This window comes from Platichthys flesus, chromosome 16 (genome assembly GCF_949316205.1).
Source record: "Platichthys flesus chromosome 16, fPlaFle2.1, whole genome shotgun sequence".
NCBI classification, from domain to species: domain Eukaryota; kingdom Metazoa; phylum Chordata; class Actinopteri; order Pleuronectiformes; family Pleuronectidae; genus Platichthys; species Platichthys flesus.
Window position 1 is genome coordinate 11,677,641 of NC_084960.1, and position 22,524 is coordinate 11,700,164.

General features: G+C 41.3%; 1 protein-coding gene across 1 annotated transcript in view; it reads right to left on the reverse strand.

Moving 5' to 3' along the window:
* Positions 1-9,124: 9,124 nt before the first annotated feature.
* The window catches only part of baiap3 (BAI1 associated protein 3), a 36,595-nt gene continuing 23,195 nt past the window's right edge, over positions 9,125-22,524 (reverse strand). The window contains 24 exon segments of the mRNA XM_062407135.1: positions 9,125-11,827; positions 12,024-12,229; positions 12,552-12,675; positions 12,759-12,879; positions 13,869-13,952; positions 14,055-14,126; positions 14,563-14,671; positions 15,957-16,036; positions 16,139-16,207; positions 16,624-16,839; positions 17,078-17,173; positions 17,351-17,491; positions 18,038-18,161; positions 18,313-18,464; positions 18,559-18,610; positions 18,723-18,820; positions 18,962-19,018; positions 19,361-19,451; positions 20,443-20,567; positions 20,741-20,858; positions 20,961-21,064; positions 21,794-21,886; positions 21,970-22,077; positions 22,234-22,339. Of these exon segments, the coding sequence (XP_062263119.1) occupies positions 11,724-11,827; positions 12,024-12,229; positions 12,552-12,675; positions 12,759-12,879; positions 13,869-13,952; positions 14,055-14,126; positions 14,563-14,671; positions 15,957-16,036; positions 16,139-16,207; positions 16,624-16,839; positions 17,078-17,173; positions 17,351-17,491; positions 18,038-18,161; positions 18,313-18,464; positions 18,559-18,610; positions 18,723-18,820; positions 18,962-19,018; positions 19,361-19,451; positions 20,443-20,567; positions 20,741-20,858; positions 20,961-21,064; positions 21,794-21,886; positions 21,970-22,077; positions 22,234-22,339 (2,650 nt within the window). The 3' untranslated portion in view covers positions 9,125-11,723.

Consider the following 22,524-nt stretch of genomic DNA (forward strand, 5'->3'; position numbering starts at 1 on the left):
GAGTTTTATCGGCAGCAACCAGTCACATTCTCGCTCTTTCACCACCGGTGGCCATGGCTACAGTCGTCTTTGTTGGTCAGCAGCGTTCAAAGGCTTCAAACGCAGAGACGTGATCACTTTGGCTTTGCGACTGACCACTTGACCCTCGGACGCCCCTCTTGTGGGGAGCTGTAGTAGGAAATGAACTGAAGATTACTCCGACCACAATCAGTCAGGGGATAAGTAAAAGGGGCTTCACACCAAAGGATATTAGCCCCTGCAGCAGCATAGAGCGAGAAGAATACCCGGGTAATTCAAAGATAAATGCTAGGGTGCCGGTCCTTCAGATTCAATTACTGCCAACTTTGGGTGGTACGGCTGCTACTTTGAAGGATTCAGACTTGGCTTGTGTTATTTTCTCTCGAAATTGAAAAGGGCAGCGGTGACACAGAATAAATAAAGGGGGGACTAAACAGCTCTGGTCAAAATGTCATCTTTAATGTCACCCCGATCACTGAGGCAATGCTGATGTGAGAACAGGTCCTCTCCCTCGGCACCAAACTTCACCTTTTACGACTGTCAGACCTTCACACCGCGGGTGCAATTAGAGTTTGTTCTTTTCTTTCAGGGAGGGAGAAAAGTATTACCTCATCCATCACAGCAGTCGGCAACAACAGAGAGGGTTTTGCTTGTGCAGTGGTAGTAAAAGTAAAGCAGAGCGTCGCATATGAATAATGATGAAAAATAGATGCAGCGTCGGAGGAAAGGATTCTGTTCAAACATTTTATCAAGGCCAGATCACTGGCATGATCCCTAACTGCAGTTTTCTTTCAAGTCTGCCAGTTTGCTCTCACAGTGCCAAAGCAAACAGTGCGTATTAAAAGTACAGGAACACAACTTCAGATTTGACTGATCACTTTAAGTGTTGAGGGAAGTACTTGAACATTTTACATAAAGTAAGACAAGTCAGACAAAAATGTAGTTGAACAAAAGCAGAAGTACCACATTGCATTTTCTGAGAAAAAGGAAGTTGCTTTTTGAATATGCTTAAAATTTTAAAAGTAGATGTAATTGTGGAGTGTAGCATATTCCCTAATACAACAGCCAACTACATCATTAGCTCTGGCAACTGTATACTTTGTTTAATACAAGAATAATACAGACCAAATAAAGAATGCTGCAGTTCTTAATTGCATCTTAACGCCCTATTGGAGTTTTCACAGCATTTGGTGATATCCACATACAGCAGTTATTATCTTCTTGATAAAAAGTGACCTGGGTGTCAACAAGATGTAACAATAAAAAGGGAGTTGTAGATTTTTCCAAATTGGTAAATGGCATCATACATTAAACCATTTCAGGTTGGGGTTTTAAAACTGGGAGAATACCTTCAGACATAATGGCCAAGTGGAAGTAATGACATGACTCATCATCAGACTGTGCTATGTAACACGCAAACAAGAATATTAATGGAATATTATATTGGCAACTCTTGTGACATCAAATAATGGCGAATAGACAGAATATTGGAGTCCATGTAAATGTAGTCACTGAGTGATACGGCTGCAGGAGGCTGGTCTATGAATTGACAATTCCCCTCTCGATGTTGCTTACATATAAAAGAATGTGAACTGAATTGTAAAAGAGGAGAAAGTGCAGATGTCTGCCGATATGTGAAGTTTAAAATGTGTAAAACTAGCAAGAAAAAATCAACTAGAGTACACATACTTGAACTATGTACTTAAGAACAGTAACAAAGGTAATGCACTTCATTACATCTCATCACTGCAGACTATAAGTTCAAGAAATTAAGAGTCCAAATTAGACAAAACTCAAAATACTCTCAGTTGGACAACTTCTTCTTTCCTAGTCTCAAACTTCTGTGGAAAGCTATTCGATTATATGGCTTCATGGCTTCTATTTGCTGATCATTAAATTTTAGTAACAACCTCCTGTTTGTTTGAGGAAGTCTGCAGCCTCAGAGGCCGGTCGACGTAGACTCTCCCCAAGTGGCAGCTGACTTCTCTTGGCCCCGTGTTCCAAGGTAATGGACAAGGTTCATTTTTACATGAGCAGCCAAGTAAGACACAGTTAGCCCCCATTTTACACACATTAAAGAAACTGCCAAGAGGGAATAACATTTCCACAGACAAAGAGGAATAGCAGGGAAGCTGATGAATGACTCCTAAAGCCGACTTATCCTCCTGTCATCACTGTCAACGTTTGAATATTCCATTGTTGGAGCCCTTACGTCATCAGAACTACAGAGTCTCCTTCTTTGTGATTTGTTGACGGGCCCTGGGTGAGCACATACAGCTAAGAAAGTCTATAAGTCAGAAATAGCCAGGGCTAGATGTGCGTGTTTGGGACCGACCGAGGCAACCACAGTTGGTGTGCTTTGCCCAACTGGGAGGATAAACAGCGGGATTCATGTGGACATGCCCCGCCACAATAATGACTTCTTCATTGAGCCCTCTGGGAGCAAAGAAAAAACTTTCTGGTTTCATCTGAAGTCCCAAAAACGAACTTCCTCCTCCGACTTCAAACTATGGTGTTGGCTGGCCTTCACTTTGTGCATCTTGTCTCTTATCATCATGCTCTGTTTTTGTAGAACCGGAGAGAGCGAGTTCACAAACAAGTATGCCCAGTTGTCGTGGAGAGCTGACGGAATGATCAGTCGCTTCAAGAGGGAATCAAAGAGTCTCTTCTGGGCTGTTGGACATAAAACATTGCAAGGAAGTCAGATGCTGTTCATGTGATCATGAATGTCACGGCTTTGTCCTTTGAGTGTTTATGTTCCGCCTCTTTATGAAGTGTTGTCAGTTTAATTATTACCTCGTGTTTCATGGTTATCCCTGTGTGTATGTATGTCTATGAGTTATTTCTGCTTCTCATGTTTTACCACTCACTGTGTTCTGTCTCCTTTTTTATATTCTAGTTTCTGTTCCTAGTGTGTTTTTCTTTCTTCACTTCCTGTCTTTGTGATCGTCTGCACCAGTCCTCAAATGTTACACCTGCCTTCCCTGTGTGTATATAAGTCTCTGTGCTTCCCTTTGTCCTTGTCGGTCCGTTGTCGTAATGCCTGTCGTAAATGCCTTGTCTCCTGTGCGCCCCTCCTCTGCATCTTCTCGTCTCGTATGCTTCCTGTGTTTCCCCCTGTGTGCTCTTAGTTTTATCAGTTTTGACTTTTGATTTTCTATGTTTATTGTTTTCGCCTGTTAATACGTTTTCCATTAAAAGGACACTTTATTTGCTTTGGCATTTTGCATGTTCACATAACCTGTGCATCACTGTCCTGTACAGCTCTATATATAGTTATTACAGTCAGTTACTGTGTCGACACCCTGTAGACATTTTAACTACAGCGTAAACAGGAAGAGTGAGTGAAGGGTGACTTCAAGAAACTCTCCCTGAGAAATGGAATTATTGCAGTGTCAAGGAGCCATTTTATATGTATGTTGTTTACTAAAAACAAGAAACTTCCCTGCAGATTGTGCTGCAACAAGCAACCCTACAAAACCTGATATATGTACAGTGTAAACACAAGCAGTCATTCAAGCCACTGTTTATATAAAAACATTAGTTTGCAAAGCTTCCATCATCATTTCTCTTGGTGCCAGGATCTACAGGGCATTTAAGGAGCTGCATTTTATTGCTAAAAATGGCAAAAACCCTTTGTATCCACACATTTCATTTCTAGCCTATGGGGAGTGCTATGATGGATGACTGCCTCCGCCGCAGTGGAGAAATATTCAATTCCCTCACCTCAATAGACATTATAGTGATGTGGATGACAGATAATGACAATAAATAACAAAAAAACCTCATCAAACAACAAATGATATTTATTGATGCGTATTTTAGTTATTTTGACAACAGAAGTTGACTGAACTTTGAAGTTCAAATGAAAAATGTAACTCTTTCAACACATGTGCATGTGCAGTATTATTCAACCCCCCAGCTTCAGTACTTTGTGGCGCATCCTCTAGCTTTTATAACTTCTAAAAAATGTTTTCGGTAAGTGCGGACAAGCTTCTTACACCTCTCGATTGGAATCTTTGCCCATTTTTCAAGTGCAAAAGCCTCTAGATCAGTGATGTTTGATGGCTTCCATGCTGCAACTGCCTTCTTTAAATCCCACCAAAGATTTTCAATCAAATTTGAATCTGGTGACTGTGAATGCCACTCCAGGACGTTCCAGGATCTTTTTCTCAACCAAGCTTTGGTTGACTTGGAGATTTTGCTTTGGATCATTGTCTTGCTGGAAAGTCCAATGATCACCAAGGTTCAATTTGTCAACAGAAGGAATCAGATTCCTCTTTAAAATGGCCTGGTATTTCTGTGAATCCATGATGCCATTTACACAATAAAGATTGCTAGTTCCTGCCGCAGAAAAACAGCCCAACATCATCTTTGACCAACCTCCATGCTGGACTGTGGGTATGGTATTCTTCTGGTCATAAGCCTGTCCTTTCACACGCCAGACATGCCGCTGGTCCATACGTCCAAACAGTTCCAGTTTGGTTTCATCAGTCCATAGAACTGTCACCCAAAACTCTGTAGGCTTATCCAAATTCCTCCTGGCATATTCTAGTCGACTGTTGATGTTGCTTGTGGTCAAGAGCTGAGTGCGTCTTGGAGCCGGCCATTAAGTCCTTTATTATTCAGTGCACGTCTTATAGTTGTCACTGCAGCACTTGTACCAGCCTTCATCAGGTCATCCTGTAGGTGTCTTGCAGTCACACAGGGATTTATCTGAGTTGTTCTGATTAAGTTGCTGAGGGTCCTTGATGAAATGCTGGGCTTTCTTCCATGGCCAGGCATGTTTGAAGCTGCTCCATCAGTTGTAAACTTCCTTATAATGTTCCCAATTGTGTCTCTTGGAATATAATTTTTTGGGGAATTCTTCTTCTACCCAAGGCCTTTCAGGTGTGATGAAATAATCTCCTCTCTCAGCTTTTGTGTAAGCTCCTTTGTCTTTCCCATGATTGCAACTCACCTTGAATACCTTCATTGGTGGGGTTTATATATGCATCACAGCTGAAGCAAATGAAGGATCAGTATAGAGTTCCCAAAGGCTTAATAATGTTTCAACTCAACTTTAGAACAAAAAAAACTGTCAGACAGCTTTAAAAACAACAATATTATATAGGGGTTGAATAATTGTGACATGGCTATCTTAACAGAATATACTGCTACACACAAATACTACATCATGCATTTTCCGTGTTGATTTTCTTTATCATTCAACTCATAAAGAAGGCAACCGAAGCAGAATCTTGATCAAAGAACAAGATTCTGTCTACTTTAATTGATAAATCCTTAAAATCTTTGGGGGGTTGAATATTTCTGATTGCAACTGTAAGCTTCTCCTGAAAATGCAAGGCGATTGAAAATGTCGCTCTAGCTATCTGAAGGGATGTTGAGCTGTTCTCACAGCTTTTTACATCACCCATACTGTTTAGTCATTTCTGATTTTAGTACATTTAGTTTGTGCTAATAGCTCCGTTTTGAATCAAGGGTAACCTTAAAAGTTGGGAAGGTGGATTGGCTTTGTCAGGCAGTCACTGGTTTTCACACCCATCACTCTTTGCTCTAAACTCTGAACCCTCTCTTGAACTTGCACCACCTTCAAGTGCAATGAAACGCATTTGAGTACAGGAGCTCAAAAACCCACGAAACCCACTGAGGCACAGGGCAAACCTGTGTGCGAACCAGAGAGAAGGCCTTTTCCAGGATCATTTTAGAGACATTGTTTTTGTTATTTAAACAAGATATATGGTTCTGTTGTTGGCTTGAATCAAATGAAAACATTTGGAAATTGTTATTATTGGAAGACGTTCATGCAATGATTGCTACTGAGCTCAGCACACGTACGTCTTAACTGCTGCCAAATCTTTTTAACAGGGGTCTGGGTTTCCCCTGTCATGCTTTTTAATAGTCATACCATACTATGAATTGTGGGTAAAGTCTGTGCGAGGTCTTCAGGAGTTTAAAACGTCTGCGACAAAGCCCCGGAGCACGTACTGATTATACAGTGTGAGAGACCTTCGCCTTTGTGGACTAATCAGATCATGCCTGGAAGTCTGTGGGTCCTGCGACAGCAGACACCCGGATCGGACCGCTCACTTAGTCGCTTGCTTAGCAGCGCTGAGATCAGTCGACGCGGCTCCGTATGAAGCTGAAGGGATTCTCTAATAGGTTCTGTTAAGAGGCTCATTGGAATCGCTGGCTTCGGCCCAAGCCCATTTGCATTCCTCAGGGGCAAGCTGTCCGGTATTATCTCAGCTCACTCCAACCGAGGCCCCTAAGATCACAAAGGACTTGCTGTGTTGGCCTCTCCTCACTTTGGCCCCATCATATTTGACGAAGGGGAGAGGCCCGACTTCAGAGGCACCTAATTATGCAAACGCCACAGCGAAGGATGCACCTGCAGACAACAGGTGTTTATCTACTTATCGTGCGAGGAACCTTCCTTTCAGCCAAGAGGACCCATGCAGGCCTCGACAGAAGCAGGCCAAGTCTTGATTGAATCATATTTCACTCTGAGTCATACGGGAGGACGTCTCTTCGGTGTGCTGCAGAAATGCTCATTCTTTCCATCCCCTTAAGTTCTCTGAAGACACTTAAAATAACTCAACAGCAAAGCCTGTACATACATGCATGCGCTTGATGAATTGATGTGGTTGGGTTGAATTAATGATCCTGCTCTTGGAAGATGAATCAGGTGAAGTGTCATGTGGCGTCAGGTCCTCGCTGGAAAGCCTCACAGTGCCACGTCAGGGAATCTGCAGGTGTGTAATCTAAAATCTGAGCCGAAGGGGGGAGAAGAAGGAGTATCTGTGCCGGGGCGGCTGCAGCGGGAGGGAGGGCACGGCCTCTGCAGTGTAACATTTCTGTGTGGAGGATTAAGGCGGGATCACAGCGCTGTTAAATGCATCTGCCAGAGCCAGCAGAGGAGCAGCAGCAGTCCAGAGACGCTGCCAACATTCCTGGGGATCAACACCCGCTGAAGGCTCCCACCACTCTGCCCTGCTGCGGAGACTTGAAAGAATACCTGATAAGGCAACCTCACAGTAGCCTCTTTCAATATTCCACCATACATTTTTATTTGTCTCATGTACTCAAATTTGAGGTATATTGTATTTTTGGGGGTATTATGTCTTTAATTACTTTTTTAATGAATATAACTGATACAAGTCATACCTTATATAATTACTATCTTATATGGATAGATTGTTAGAGAATAATCAACCTATTGAAATCCTAAATATTATCTTCACTGCATCGATAACACATTGATACATTACTTATACAATAATCAATGATATATTTAAAATATGAATTTTAATTTTCTTTAAAATCCTTCTCTATTAAATCTGATGATTTTAGGACTTATGTTTGAATTGCTGCCTTGTGAAGGACCTTCTATTTCTTATTATAGTAGATATCTCTATGTATATTTTTTTATATTTGGAAACACATTTACATGGGCAATCATTTTTTGTCTACAGCTAATATTGTTAATTTTGTTACTAATACTGACCACTCAGTACAGAGCTTTTATTTGTCTGTTTTTTTGCCTATTACTACTTTTACTTGAGTAACGATTCTAAATACATCTTGCACCCCTGTAAATCAAACTCTCCTCTCTTTTTATAACTATAGAATTGTCTCACAGTATGTTGGATCATTTTGATATAGATTAAAATACAGTACAATATATATTTTATAATCCATTAAATATACTTGATATTAATGCATTATTTATTTGTTGTCCTATAATTAATTTTCACCATTTTTATGATTGTTGATGTTTTGATTGGTGCCGTTATTATTAGTAACATTGTCACATCACTGTTATTGTCATTTATAAGAACTAGAATGACAGTGCTTGGAAAGAGTTACACAACTGGTTGTGGTCTCTTTCTCTCTCTTCTTTCCCCCCTCTTCCCTTCTTTTTTGTCCCTCCCGTATTTCTCTCCCCTCACTCCAGCTGGTCGAGGCAGACGGCGACCTACCCCGACTCTCGCTCTGTTGGATGCTTCATCCTGTTTAAAGTACTCATTGAGAACTGTTGGGTATAAAATATAGTTAGGTATCAACCTCACAATGCAAAGAGCTCTGACTATGTTACGACTGCAGAAACTGTGCAATTTTAAAAATCACACTTTTGATGAAAGAGGAAGACCATAAGTCTTAAGAGGACATCTGGGGACCGAGTCTCGACTTCCGGTTTTGTGCTGCCATAAGTAAGTGACAGTCTGGGGACTACATGCACAGGCTACAGACCAGGTAAAAAAAAGGATGTGTAAAGTTACAAGGACCTCTAGTGGTTAAAAATGGAAGTTCCAAGACAAATCTCAAATTTGTATGCCACTGAATGCAGCTTCATATTTTAGGACGCATGATAGAGGGTGAATGACTGAGTTTTATAAACTCCCAGCTGCACAGAGACATTACAGGGTAGTGAGCTGTCAGGTGCACCGATGGATGTAGTGCAGGCGCTGACTAGAGGGCATGTCTGCATTAGATGACATGTTCCACTTCACACCTGAGCCAGCCTACAACTCGGTGGCCTTCAGTCACAAGTGGGCTTGTAATTTGAAATGTATTGACTTGCTTTCAGTCGAGTATAAGACCCTCTCAAAAAAAAAAAAAAAACATGCCTTCCAGCCACACCCAGGCAAAAGAGAAATCCTCCTCTGATCTATGATCTCAGGGGAAATGTGGACTATGTCAAGACGAGTCCTCTGATCTAACACCGGACATAACGAACAGACCTGTTTCACAGTGTTTGTGTTCAGGTTTCTTTCTCCGGGGTTGCAGCAGTGTTGACAGAGCGTGTTTGATTGTCAGGTAGCCACTGCGGGGGATAGGTAACATACGGTATTAAAGGTCGAGGACAGAGGGAGAGACAGAGATTGATCGGAAGGATGAGGGCTTGGCGGGGAAGATAAAGTGTGGACAAACAAGTCGGTGTCAACCTGAGGCATTTCTTTACACCGCACACACCCCTGCTGAGTTTGAGCCCCAGCTGCAGATTTCATCAGTCCTCTGGTTCTGATGTTTGCTCATGTCAATGAAAGGAGTCTAACAAGTTCAAATTTACATAGAATCTTTATTCAAGATAATAGACATCTCTCAAAGGTATAACCCAATAAACAGCAACACAGGCATTTACAATTCAAGGACAAATAATTCACTGTTACTAAAACATATCGAAGGTGTTTCGCCTCTGGAGATAACTTTTCACCAACCGGTTGCCTTCAAGTGCGGCTGGCAGACCACAAACCATATACTATTGAACAATATTTCTATATTATATATACCTCAATCTAAACATGTCCATGTCAGCACTGATATTCTGTTCACAGTCTGATGTCAATGAGGCCTTTGAGCTCTTTTGTTTTTCTCCATTGTGACCAGTTTATGAAATGCAGTTGTTTTAGGACATGAAAACTATGATAATACTACACTGAACATTTTCAGACTGAAATATCTTTGTTAAATTTGAAAATCAGTAAAATAAGTTAATCTACTCAACCAATACTGACCAGATTGAATTTGTCTATGGACAACATATAGACATCTTTAATACTTTGAATAAACACAGACACCTGTACGTTTTTGCTGTGTGTGTATGAGAGACAGTGTGTTCCCTTACATAAAGCAAAACAATTGTTTTTCATGTTATATATCAACCCCCCCACATTGATAAAGATTTACTTCGGTACTGTGATTTAAAATTGATCTTTTAATATATAATTTCAGCTTCATAAGATCATATAATAGTTTACATTCATTTTTTGTAAACATTTGACCTTTAATGAACATGAAATATAATTGTGTCATTTATAATATTTAAGTCATATGATGTACTGTTGAAATGGATAAGATAGAGGGATTCTCAGGAATACTAACATATTCTGTCTAGAATATCGTAAAAACCGTATTAAACATATAGACATACAGGGGAATGATGGTCTTAAAGGATTCCTCGCTTCTGTTTGCTAAAGACATATTTCTTGAACACCTGAACGATCCCTGTAACGCAGCACACTCTCCAGGCATAGATATGTTTGTTTTGTTTTTTTTGCGTGCTTTTAACTCGCAGCTCCACAGGGTGACGACAAAGCACGACACAAGCAGCTACTGTAAAGATATATAGCTATCAAAACGCTGTCGGTGTTAAGATTTTGGTTCTAAGTTCTCACTACTTGCTACAGTGTTTCTTATCTACTCTACATATTACTACTTTTGTGATCCTGTTGTGCTTTTGTTCGTAAGGTGTCTCTCCATAATAAAACTAGCTTCTTTCATTAATGGCTCCCCCAAAGGCCAGAATGTGCATCATTAATTTTTTTGTGAACGCTAGCAGGTGGCGTATTTAACAAGGTAAACTTTAAGCTGCTTTTAAACAGTAAGGGCCAGTTTCATAGACAGGACTTGAACCTAAAGTTATTACTTAGGTGGCATTTTAAACCAGACTGATGGCTTTCATAGATATACAGTAGTGTTGAATTTTCCTGCATTTAATTGTCTACTAATGCCAAGTTGAGGCTTCACGACTTTCTTCTTCAATGGATCACTGTGAAGTTCACAAAACACGACTTTCTGTCTTGTCATCGTGAGTTCATACTATACAAGCAAGGAAGAAACAGTTTTTAGCCTTGTTTGTCAACGATTTTGTTAAGTTAAATTTCCAGATATTGGCTTGATATTTTTTAGTAGTTTTGTTTCCCAAATATCATCACAAGGTGAAAGATCGATTAGAGGTTGTGTAATATGAAATCCGAGAGCTTTCAGTCTGCGACACAAAGCTTCAGAGGACTGGAGAGAGCCAGGCGATGAGAGTTGCTGTTGGAGCAAGGTCTTGTAAATATTCCCACACTGACTCACAAACTTGATGGCTGTTTCCAGAAATTTCTGAACGCTACATAAACTCACTCGCTGCAATTAGCATCATAAACATTGTTGACTGACTGGTGTCAGAAGAAACAATTTTCCCACCACTACTTTAGCACTGTCTTTGGCCTCTTCACTGACCCATCATAAGCTTTTTGAAAAAGTGGAATGAACCCGAGCTGTGTGTGTGTGTGTGCCACGCAGGCCCTTCGGCCTCCCTGCTAACATTCCCCCTGGCCCGAAAACACAACTCTCAGAATAAAGTGAAACCCCCCCAAAGCTACTTGTTGTTCCTCAATGATTCCCTTCACCTACAATAGGTACTACAGGATTTATTTCCCATCCTAAATAAGCTTTTTATGCATTTTATCCCCACAGTGTTTGTGAAGAATGGTAAAAAGTCTCAACACCTGTTAAACCCCTCTGCAAATGATGAGGTTTAGATTTAAACTCTGACTGGATACTATTGGATATGTAAGCTACTTCCACAAAATAGTTCTGAAATGTTAAATCTATCATATCAAAGATTATACAACAAAGATAACATTACTTCATTACAAAAAATATAGACTAGTAACATTTAGGATCAACTATCCATTCAATTCTAAAATATAGCTGAAATGAGACAGCATAGGGTTGCACAGTGACAGGATGTTCATTTTCCCAGTAAGAAAACATCCTTGTTTTCCATTTTTTCTCTTCTCATTTTGGTATTATGACTGAACAAACATAATATTGGAAAATAAAAACCAAATATTGTAAACATCGTACCAGTACAAAAGCACAGATTGCAAGACGAGGTCAGAAGACATCGATGCAGGCAGCGCTGACGGCTTCTACTCCTCCTCCATTGACTTCTCAATCTCCTTCAGCCTGCGGACAAACTCCTGAGCCTCCCTGTCTCCGATGCGCGCTTCCAGCATCCTCATGATTGGCTTCTCTGGAGGGGAGAGCAAACATATGAGAGTAGTTCTTACCCCTGACACAAATACACTAGATTAAATGGCTTTTCATGTTGTATTGGAGAAGTAATTGGAAACCCTGACCTATACCCTGTGGTCTCCAAAGAATCCAATATTATGTTTGTGTAAAAGAAAGAAAGAAAACATTCTGATATGGCCTGGAGCTGTATGTACCACTGGGTTTACTGCGAGACAGGTGCAAAATGGCCGGCTGGACACTTTTGCCGGCAGGTGAGGCGTTCGGTCTCCCTGGCCAACAGAAGTCGCTGAGAGGAGCAATGGCTTCGCCGGCAAAGTCGTTGGTGGAGAGCCAGTCATAGTCCATCACGGTGAAGGTTAAACAGGCAAACCTGTGTCTGTACTGCTCAGGACTGACGTGGCTGGAAGAGACAGGAACCAAATCAATCAGGTTCATAGATGTGGAACAATCCTCTGGCAGTCCCCTTAAAAAAAAACCGTTCAAATTCACTGTTATTATTTTGATCTTGCCCAAAGTTAATCACTGTTATACATTAATAACTTCCTGCATCAGCCCCGGATCCGAGTCCGCATCAAAATGCTTAAGGATTCTTCCTCGACCCATGACGCACCCTTCCACCGAGTTTTATAGTAATCCATCTGGTAGTTTTTGAGAAATAATAAATCACTGACGAAAACATAACCTCCTTGGCTAAAGTTATTTAATAGATAAACATTACTCACAAGTAAAAGAGTTCATCAAACACTGGGTGCAGGGTCTTGAGCTTCACTTGCGTGCGTTGACTCTTGGCCATAGGGAAGAGGTGGTGGGGACAGAGCTCCACTATGACGAATGGGTCGCTCAGACCTAGTGACGACCAGAACAGAGAGTGAAAACCCACCTTCAAAACATGAACCTGTGTTTGAGTCAGACGTTTGGTTTTGTTGTACCGTTGGCGTCCAGTGCTATGATATCCGCAGCATGCAGAATCTCCACCGTCAGTCTCTGCTCGGGAGCATCATAGTAGCACTTGACACTGATTCGACCGAAACGGGTGTGTTTGAGAGTTTTCTGCAACATTGAGTACATGTTATGATACAATTTGCACATTTCTTACCAGAAGACTCTAATCAAATACGAAAGGTATCATTTGAGCAACTCCTTCGTATTCAGCAACTATACATGCACATGAAAGTAAATTTAAGACCTTTTTAAGATTGCATACGGATGAGGGAAACTTCAGGCAATAATGAAGCACTTATGGTTTTCTTGTGGCCCAGACAATATTGTGAGGGAAAAGTGGCCTACTTGTATAATAGCAAATGTAGGTCAAAGGTCACAAAACAAAAGTGGCCCTTTTTTTGGGCAATCGTGCGGTGCCAGAGTCTAGGCTGGGTGTAATCTGGAAGTGGCCCATATGGTAATTAGTGAAAGTGGCCCAAACAGCACAAAATAAAGTCAGGCCACCTTTGGCACCTTTTGTTGACATGCGGTATTGCTATAGTTTAATTGTGGCCCAGATCTGGAGAACAGGAGCTGACCGCCACAAGTGCCATAATTCCACTTTGTATGTTGACCGGATGGCAGCGTGGCAGTGTGGGCCACATCTGGGCCAAAACAATGTTGCCATGTCAGTGTAGGGAATGAAATTTAAGACCTATTGTCAAGTACGACAGATAACAAGGAATATCAGAGTCCCTGAATAAAATGTATATGTATATAAATTGTGAGTTATCAGTTCTGCTCTTGTTTGTAGTTTTTTTTAAATTATTAAAAAAAGAAGTAGCCCATAAATTAACCCTTACATAATTAAGACCTACATCAACATATTCAGTATGTAATATCTTTATGTATCTAAGACATCTGAGGATTCTTAAGACCCTGTAGATACTGTGGTGTTAAATCACTTGACAGCATGCTCTCTTTAAAGAGCCTGGTAGAAGGGAATTTTACAGTCAGAGGTAAAATAACAGAAGACAAAGTGTTGAGCTTTCCAATCGATACTTCTCCGTCCACTCTAGGGCTAAAATGAGACTGTCACCAGGTATGTTCAAACGCACTTGGTGGGAAATCTTCTCCAGATAGTACTGTTCAATCAGCTCGAAGGAGGAACATTTATTCAGCCTGAGCTCCTCGTCCAGGACCTGAAGGGACATGAGGACGGTCAGAAAGGGAAAGAGATTAATGGCAAGGGAGGTGGAGGCACATAAATCAGACCTAGGCTGATACACTACAAGCAGTCCTACCTTGTAGTCTCCGCTCTTCATGTCTTCCAGGGAGAGACCCTGGCCCTTAGCGTTGAAGAATTGCAACGCGGCCTATACAAAATGCAAAAAAAGTAAATTGCAAGCTTGTAGCAGCCCATTCAAGCCTTTAATTTCTCACATCTCAGCATAGACATGTTGTTAACACAAACAGCATGGGGCCTCTGACAGAAGGAAAATACCAAACTCCAAACGCAGCCCACTCCTGTGACGCTTGCTACTGATGCAAATCACATCCAAATGCACAGCAGCTTCTCCATTGTCATTCATGTGGGAACACAGAACGACTACCTGGTGACTTTTCAAACATCTAATTTATGCTAACGATGCACGACCTACTGAGCTAATTAAAGGATGATGGTGATAACAGTCATTACAGGGGTGACACATGTCTACTCTTCTTAGCTGCATGGTGCGCAGTGGGAGAGAAGCTGAGAACAGTCACGAAAGGGTAATTTAAGATGAAAATAATATATCCCTGAGCACTGACCTCCACTGTGTACTGGAAGCGGTTGTAAAACTCCACCTGCACGCCTCTGTTTTCTGTCACCGCGTCCAGGATCATTTGAAGGAGCAGCTCCCAAATGCTTTGGAGAGCTCTGGGAAGCGGCAGAAACAATGAGGAGACACCCACAAGTTTGTGTTTACTAGAGCATCCAATTACAACCCTGCACCCCCTCACTCAGCCTTGATAATAGCTTAATAATAATAACTTGTAGCACAAAACATGTTCAAAGGGTGTAATTAATGTTGCAAAGCTCACACATGCCTACACAATTTCAGCATCTCACATGTTGAGCTGTCACAGCTTTTCACCCATACTTTTAAATGTATAAAAAATCTTATATATAGAAGAGGAGACTATGGCTGTGTCTCGGTTCAGGGGCTTAATCCTTCGAAGGCTGCATTTGAAGCCCACAGGCCGCACAGTGGTGCAAATAGGCTGTCACACTTCGAAGGCTCCTTTAAATGCGGCCGACTAATGCTTCCTTCCATTCCAGAGACACAAAGGGTCCGACAGGTGGATCCTTCCTGGCCAAACGTACCCCCCGGATTCATTGTGTTTCGGTGACAAACCATTTTTCAAAGAGGATAGGGTGCCGGCAAGCTGTGGCACGTCCATGACATGAGTCTCTCGCTTCAACTGAACTATCCAGGTAACGGTACAGGTTTAAAAAAAATAAGGGCATTTAAGCTTGCTCGTTGTGTCCAACTACAGCACTGTTGCTAGGCAACAGCAATAAGCGTGGTAGCTGGTGACCCCCAGATCACAGAAAGATTTTGTCGTAGAACATTTCGGTTCTGCCTTTGTTGTCGGACGCCCATGATGACCTCCTCCTTTGTGGGCCTGAAGTGAGACACAGCTAATGAGAGGCATTATGTAGTGTAAGGATATATTTGTCAAGGAGCTGGAGTGACTTTAAGATCTTACTATTCTAAAGCTTTTTGTGGCCTGCCACCTCAGCATCTTGGGCCTTTGCCATCAATGCCCCCAGTCTTTGGAATAGACTGCCTCTGGGCCTCAGATTAACTGGCTCAGTATATAAATGTGTGTGTGTGAGTGTGTGTAAGGTCAAATCATTGACATCTTTAAGGAAAAGTTGGCCAGAGTCAGAGAAGGTGAAACTCTACACACTAGTTTTAACACTTTGATTGCAATACGTAATGTGCAACAACTGCTTTGTTTATTTTTGTTTCATTTATGATTTAATAATTTGGTGCCGGATGCTTCTGTAAACCTTTGTTATTTTCTTCAACAGATGGACATGAGCAATTAGACAGCATTTGTCCCATCTATAACCAAGAACAGTTAGGGTTAGGGTTAACTGATGTGTACAAAAATAAATGAAGATATTTTTACAGGGAGGAGAAAAGAAGAACTACCTCATCAGGTTCTCCTTTACAAGGTTTTCAGTGAGGAGGTTCATTGTGTCTTGTAAGTACTTCATGAGAGGTGACACCGCCTGGGAGAACGTCAAATCAACACGTATTACATGTACTGCAGGAAAGATCGCTGTGACAACAAGGAAGGGTGCAGTAAAAATAAAAACTGCCAGAGGCCTTACGTCGTCGTTGTTGATGGAGTCAGGAGACAGGCTGATGTGCTGGATGTATCTACGCAGCTCGGGGAGCATCTGCACAGAAATAATCTCTCAGACATGTGCACGCTGGTGTATGTGTATATACCAGCGTGCACATATGTTATCCCAACATGCAGCCATGGATCATAAAAAGGACTAATTTAACTGAAACCCATTCTTGTCATTTTGCATTTGGATTTTTTTGGAATGCAGTGTGAACTACCTCTGTTTTCACATTTATAGTAGGATCAAATATATAAAACACCCCTTGATCCAAAGATGTACTGTTCATATATTTTTACTCTAATTTATAACACCTTTGATACATCTCTTGAAGTCACTGCTTGTGGAAACCTCACACCATCAAGGTATAAGGCATAGAAATCGAGGAGTATAGTTACAATGTCTTTATTGTGACAAATTGCTGCAGGTCTCACACGTTCAAGTGTGGCTAAAAAGTAAGTGTTTACCTTGTCAGTGAGCAGCGTGATGAGGCGCTTGGCCTCTCTCTGCAGGTCCAGGTCCATGTTCAATAGCTGCCCGTTGAGGGCCTTGTAAACCTGCTCCTTCCCCTCCGCCCCACAGGCCTCCTCCATGGCCCGCTCCACACCTTGCCAGTCCAGGTCCTGGGGCAGGCGACCCAGGAACACGCGCACATGCTCCATGTTGTTCAGGGCAATGCAGAGCTAGTGGAAAGCGAGGAGGAGCCGGAGAGGAGAGACAGAGGGTAAAGGTGGAGAAACAAAAAAAGGAAAAGAAGCAGGGCTACAGAGAAGTGGAGGGATGGGATGCGAATGTGAATGATTGGATTGTAAACATATCTGTTCCCCTGTTTAGCCCTTTGCGTTGCCAGGGAGAACTCTCGCTGACATTTACTTCCCACGTCATCGTGCTCCCTCCCCCAGTAGTGTCTACAGGCCTTACCTGCACTGTGAAGCTCTTGTTGTCTCGGCCCAGCTGGTTCCTCTCAATCTTGCGTGTTATCATCTCTGAGTAGCACACGGCCTCACTGCAGAAATTCTGTGGTGGACAAAATCCCAGTCCTGTTACTACAGGGGATCTCCTACTTTTACATTATAATTCCGTTAAAAATCGTTTCATTAATCCTGATTATACGTGTTGTGTCTTTCCTGAGTCGTGTTTGTTTGTATGCAGGATATGAGTCAGGTGTGTGTCAATACTGGAAGTGGCACTCACGTCTGTCAAACGAGTGACAAAGATGAAGGCGCCTGCAGAGTCTGGCCAGGCCAGCTGGAGCCAGATCTCACGCACCTGGCTGAAGCATGTCGCCACTTCCACGGCGGAGGAGCTGTGTTTGGCCTCTTCCACGGGTTCCAGCTGTTCGCAACACACATGGAACATGTGCATGAATGATATGGGCAAACATTATTTTTGAAAACTTTGTGAAATATTTTTTAAGATTCTTCGGCACTTCAATGCCCCATTTAGCATGTACAAGGTTAACAAAAAAATTATAAGTGCATTATTAAGTAATTTAAAGCCACTATAAAGACATTTTTTAGTTATTAATTTTAATCTGTCAGCTCCTCTGATGAAGTATCCATGACTACTGTATTAACAGCCTTAACATGTATTCATATATATATATATATATATAGTTTTAATTGGTTAAGGCATATCTACATCAACAGTTTTATCCATCTTGTATAAAAAATCATCCACCAATGAGGATGTTTTTCACCACAAAATTAGGTGGAATGATGCAGTATGGGTCAGGAAAGAACCCATAACATTTAGTATGGATCTGAATCAGGGTGCAGGTTTAGGATTTTTTTATCTCTTTCTTTAACATTGTAAGTTAAGACACCTTATTTCTCAGGTATGCGGTTAACGCAATTCTAATTTTATGCCGGTGTCTCTTACTTGGTCTGTTTCCACTGCTTTACGGATCCTGTCACAAGATCTGTCGTGAACGATCTGCAGCCACTTATGAATGGAGGACTTGAACCAGTTATGGAAGCCCGTCAAAGCTAACATTTTAGCGTCCCTGTCAGAGAAGAAAACATACCTTTTTTATTTGTTGTGAAAAATCCAAGCCTAAGTCTTCATCTTCCTGCTGACAATTCAAACAAATGACCAACACACAAAGCCTATTAAGCTGCTTTGTGAACAGTCATTAGTTGAAACTGATAACTCACTTGAGTGGAAGGAACTCCCGGAAGCCTTTGAGGACTTTCAAGGACATGAAGAGCTCAAAGATGGTCTCTCCCATTGTTTGAGTCAGCTTGGAGCTCTCCTGCTCCAGGGTCCCACACACTCGCTCCATTGCTACATTTACGTCATCTGCTACCTGAAGGTCGAAAGAAGTTGATTGTGTTCGAGTATGATGTGTCAAAGTCACAAAAACACAGTGTGGAGGAATATATTTTGGACTTTTCTCATACCTGTTTCTCCAACTGTCTGTATGATATGCTGAAGAAATCTACTTTCACAGCACTGTGAGAATAAAAAACTCAAGTTGAAATGGCCATAGTCCAACTATGCAAATCACTGTTTCTATGGAAGGGAGCAGAAAAAGTTTTATTGAATTTACAGTATTGTTATTCACCTGTAGAAGAGTTTGTTGTATATCTTCTGGGCCCTCTGTATGTCTGCAACCACAGCATCCACCACCTGAACCAGCTTCTTCAGCTGCTCATCCAGGGTCTACATTAAATCAATTATACAATCAGCATCCTGTATATCAATTCAGTTCAAAGGCACGGTCACTACAAATAAAAAACATATACATATACGTGAGGAGATATTGTTGAACTACCCCTTTAAAATGAATCAGTTTAAACTTACCCCATCCTCTGGTTTATAACGGGCAATTAAGCTCTCGTACCACTCAGCTGCTCCTTTCTATTGAAATAATTACACAAATTAGGAAGATTAGAAGGATTAATTAAGTATGTTTGTATAATCAAATCCTATGAATTTGTTGAATACATTTTACATCAGCACAACTAGCAACTAGTTTTCCTGCTTTATCACAAACACAACAGCAACAGCAATATAGTACATTTGTACACTTGGTAGAGATACGCATCGTGTCCCCCTTATTTTCATAAATGCAAATAAGAACCAACTGCATAGGACATTTATCTATAGTGCAGCACATCCCCACATGGTGGGCTGAATATGTAATTTGTAAAATATTATGTCAAATATAAACTTTTTTTAAATTGCATATTCCATTGTTACCTTTACAGCGGTAGTGATGTCCAGATGCAGTTCATTTCGAAGAGGACATACAGTCTTAAATGCCCGCATGTTTTGCATGTAGCCAATCCCCCTGGCATACAGAGACAGGAAGGAGCATTACAAGCCAATAACCAAGGTCAATGCTGCTTTCACGTCATACACCAACATATTATTTTATAGAATTGTATAAGGACACAATATTGCAAAGGTATTTCAACTTTAATTATTGTATTTACAATATAAACTATGTCTGAATTCTGTGTGCTACAATACACTTGTGGGCTCAGACTGTTTCATGGCGACCCCACAACTCCTATTAGGGCTAGGGTCCCCACAAAGTAAGGCATGCAAGAATGTAGGTGTGTTTCTGACAGGTCGAGACGATCTTCTTCGAGGTATCGATCACTGGGCAGAGCTTTCTCCAGCAGCATGTGTCTAAGGTATTTGCTGATGTTACTGGCTGGCATTTGTATCATCAATGCATCATTTGGTGCATTTTGTGCTCATATGTCAATTTTTTAGGTTTGATTGAAACTAGAAGGTGAGGATAAAAGAGTGGGATTTCAGATGATCCAGAGTAGGGGATCTCAAAATCAAATTTTGCAAAGACTATCCTTGGTCTCCCATGGATTGTTTATACATTTGCCCTTGGTCCTCACGTTGTAGATGATAATGTGTCTTGAAAATGATCGTATGGATTTCCATGAAATTCACTGTGGACATTCATGTTCCCCAGAGGATGAATGCATATGCTTTTGGTGATTTTCCCTAATCTAAAGGTCTCACATGTACATTTTATTGTTGGAAAGGAAGCATTATATGATTTAGAGATTAAAGGAAAAATATGTTCATTGTTGCTCATGACCAAAATATGAATAGCGTTAGGCCAGGAACAAATCGTTTACATCTCCTTTGATATGATCAATTATTCAACAATGCTGCTCGTTTAAGTAGCAACAGCGCTTCCACCACAGTGTGACTAACTGGCAGTTTTTTCTTAGTGTTTGTTGGGATGAGAGGCTGAGCGGGTCCTAATATGGCAACAAGGGCGGGTGCGTGATGTGATGGCAGTGTGACTTTACCTCAGCATGAGCTCGTAGCGTGTAATGGCAGCAGCACTGGTGCAGGGGAAAACCTGACGCATGTTCTTCATCAGGCACAGGCAGTGCTCTGTGTACAGCCTGAAGCTGTCTGACAGCTGCCTCTCCTGGACACAGGAAGGGCCCTCAGTTATAGCTTCAAGTACACTGGCTGCGAGGCATTTTTGGCCAAAACCAAAAACCTTGATGAATGTCAGTGACGAGCTGAGCTAATGAGGTGACTGTTTCCACATGATGAAAGGTGTGTTCCTACTGTGAGGCCAATGACAGACAAACATACCAGGTCTCCTCTCACAGCGGGAGGGTCCCACTCTGCATCGATGGTCCTCAGGAGGCGCAGCAGCAGGGAGTAGCACACCCTCTGGGTCCGATGGTGGCTGCTGTAGCACTGCCAGCGACTGTGTTAAAAAAACAAAACAAAACAAAGAATCTACCTTTTGCTTAATGCTGAGGGTTACATATCTGATTTGAATCAATTTTATTCCTCCATTAACACTCACATAATGGCCTGTTGGAGAGGTGACAGATCAGTCTGCACAGCATGGTGAGTGAGCACCGTCCATGCTGGAGGACCAACCTGTCCGTCCCAGTTGTATGGCTCCTTCTTGAATCATATGTGGATGTGGAAAATTATCAAGTTATTTCACTCATCTATTCAGTCAATCATACATCAAGAACTTTGGTTTATTTTAGAATGTGGCACGTAATCAAGAAATACAAAATATAAACATAAATGTAAATTATGACTAACTCCAAAAAGTGGGATATGTTTTCATTGCTGTTGGTTTGCTGGATTTCCCTTAAAAAAGTGAAATGATTTGATTATAGACCGAATTCCCTCTTGGTGCTGATCAAATAAGGGGGCATATTCACAATTTATTTTCACTTTCTTTGATATAGTGAGATATAAGGTATTTCTTTCTAGTTACAGTGTGTTAGAACAACAAAATCATATATATTTTCTTACTAATCGAGAGTTGAATCAGCTGATACATAACAATATGAAATTCACTATATGTCTATAGAAAGTATGTTCTGTCTTATATTATTTAGATTCTACACAGGAAATGTCATTGCAGTTAAAACAAAGCCTGATAATTTCTAATCCAATGTTCGAAAACCCTGGAGGCCATGCTGTTTGTGTTTGTCCAAAATGAAAGGCAAATCAATTGATTAGATAAGGCTGTCTTTAAGCTCAAGTGCTTTTAACACAAAAATAACTAATTAAAGTGATTCAATGATTCATAGGTTTTTTGTAGAGCAGGTCATGGCAAAAAAAAAAAAAAATTACATATAGCTTTAGACTGTTTGATCAAATCTGGAGGAGACTCACCTTAACATTAGCATGCTCATACTCCACAATCTGTCTCAGCAGTTTCTTGTGAATAGAAACATTAGAATCCTTCTTGGACAAAGTTGTGTCTCTCTGATGGATGAAGAAAACCAAAAACATTAACATTAAAAGTCGCAGGCTTTCATTATCTACACTAACGAAGAGGTTACACAAACCTGGCTGGTGAAGAGCTTCAGCATCAGGTGACATTCTCCCTGAACTTTAGACGCACTCGACCGAGGCTCCAGCTTGAACCATGTGTCGTAACCGACAACAGGAATCTCCTGCAAGAGGGACAGCAGCCTTAATCATTGGCACAGGCACACTTCCAGGGACAGCCATGTTTGAATCCTCAGTCTAATTGAGGTTGTGTTGCATTAGTCACAGAAGTTCGGCACCTCTGACTAGTGAGAGTTAGTTCTCCCACTTTGAACACTCACGTTCAGAGGGATGTTAATGCATCCGAGGAAGTCATCTACGTTTTCCTCAGAACCCGATGATGCAGATCCATCGGCACGCATGGACTTGGCAATCTGCTTGAAATACCTGACAAGAGAGCAACAGGCATGGAACACTTTCTTTTTATAATCAAAGCGACAGCAAAATAAGTTTAAATTTCTAATGAAAGACAATTTTTTTGTTGAAATGAAAATTGCACATTTTCCACCACAGCATTAGGACCTTTTGTCCCTCGGCTATTATTGGCAATCTCAGGTTTTCATTAGACAGTT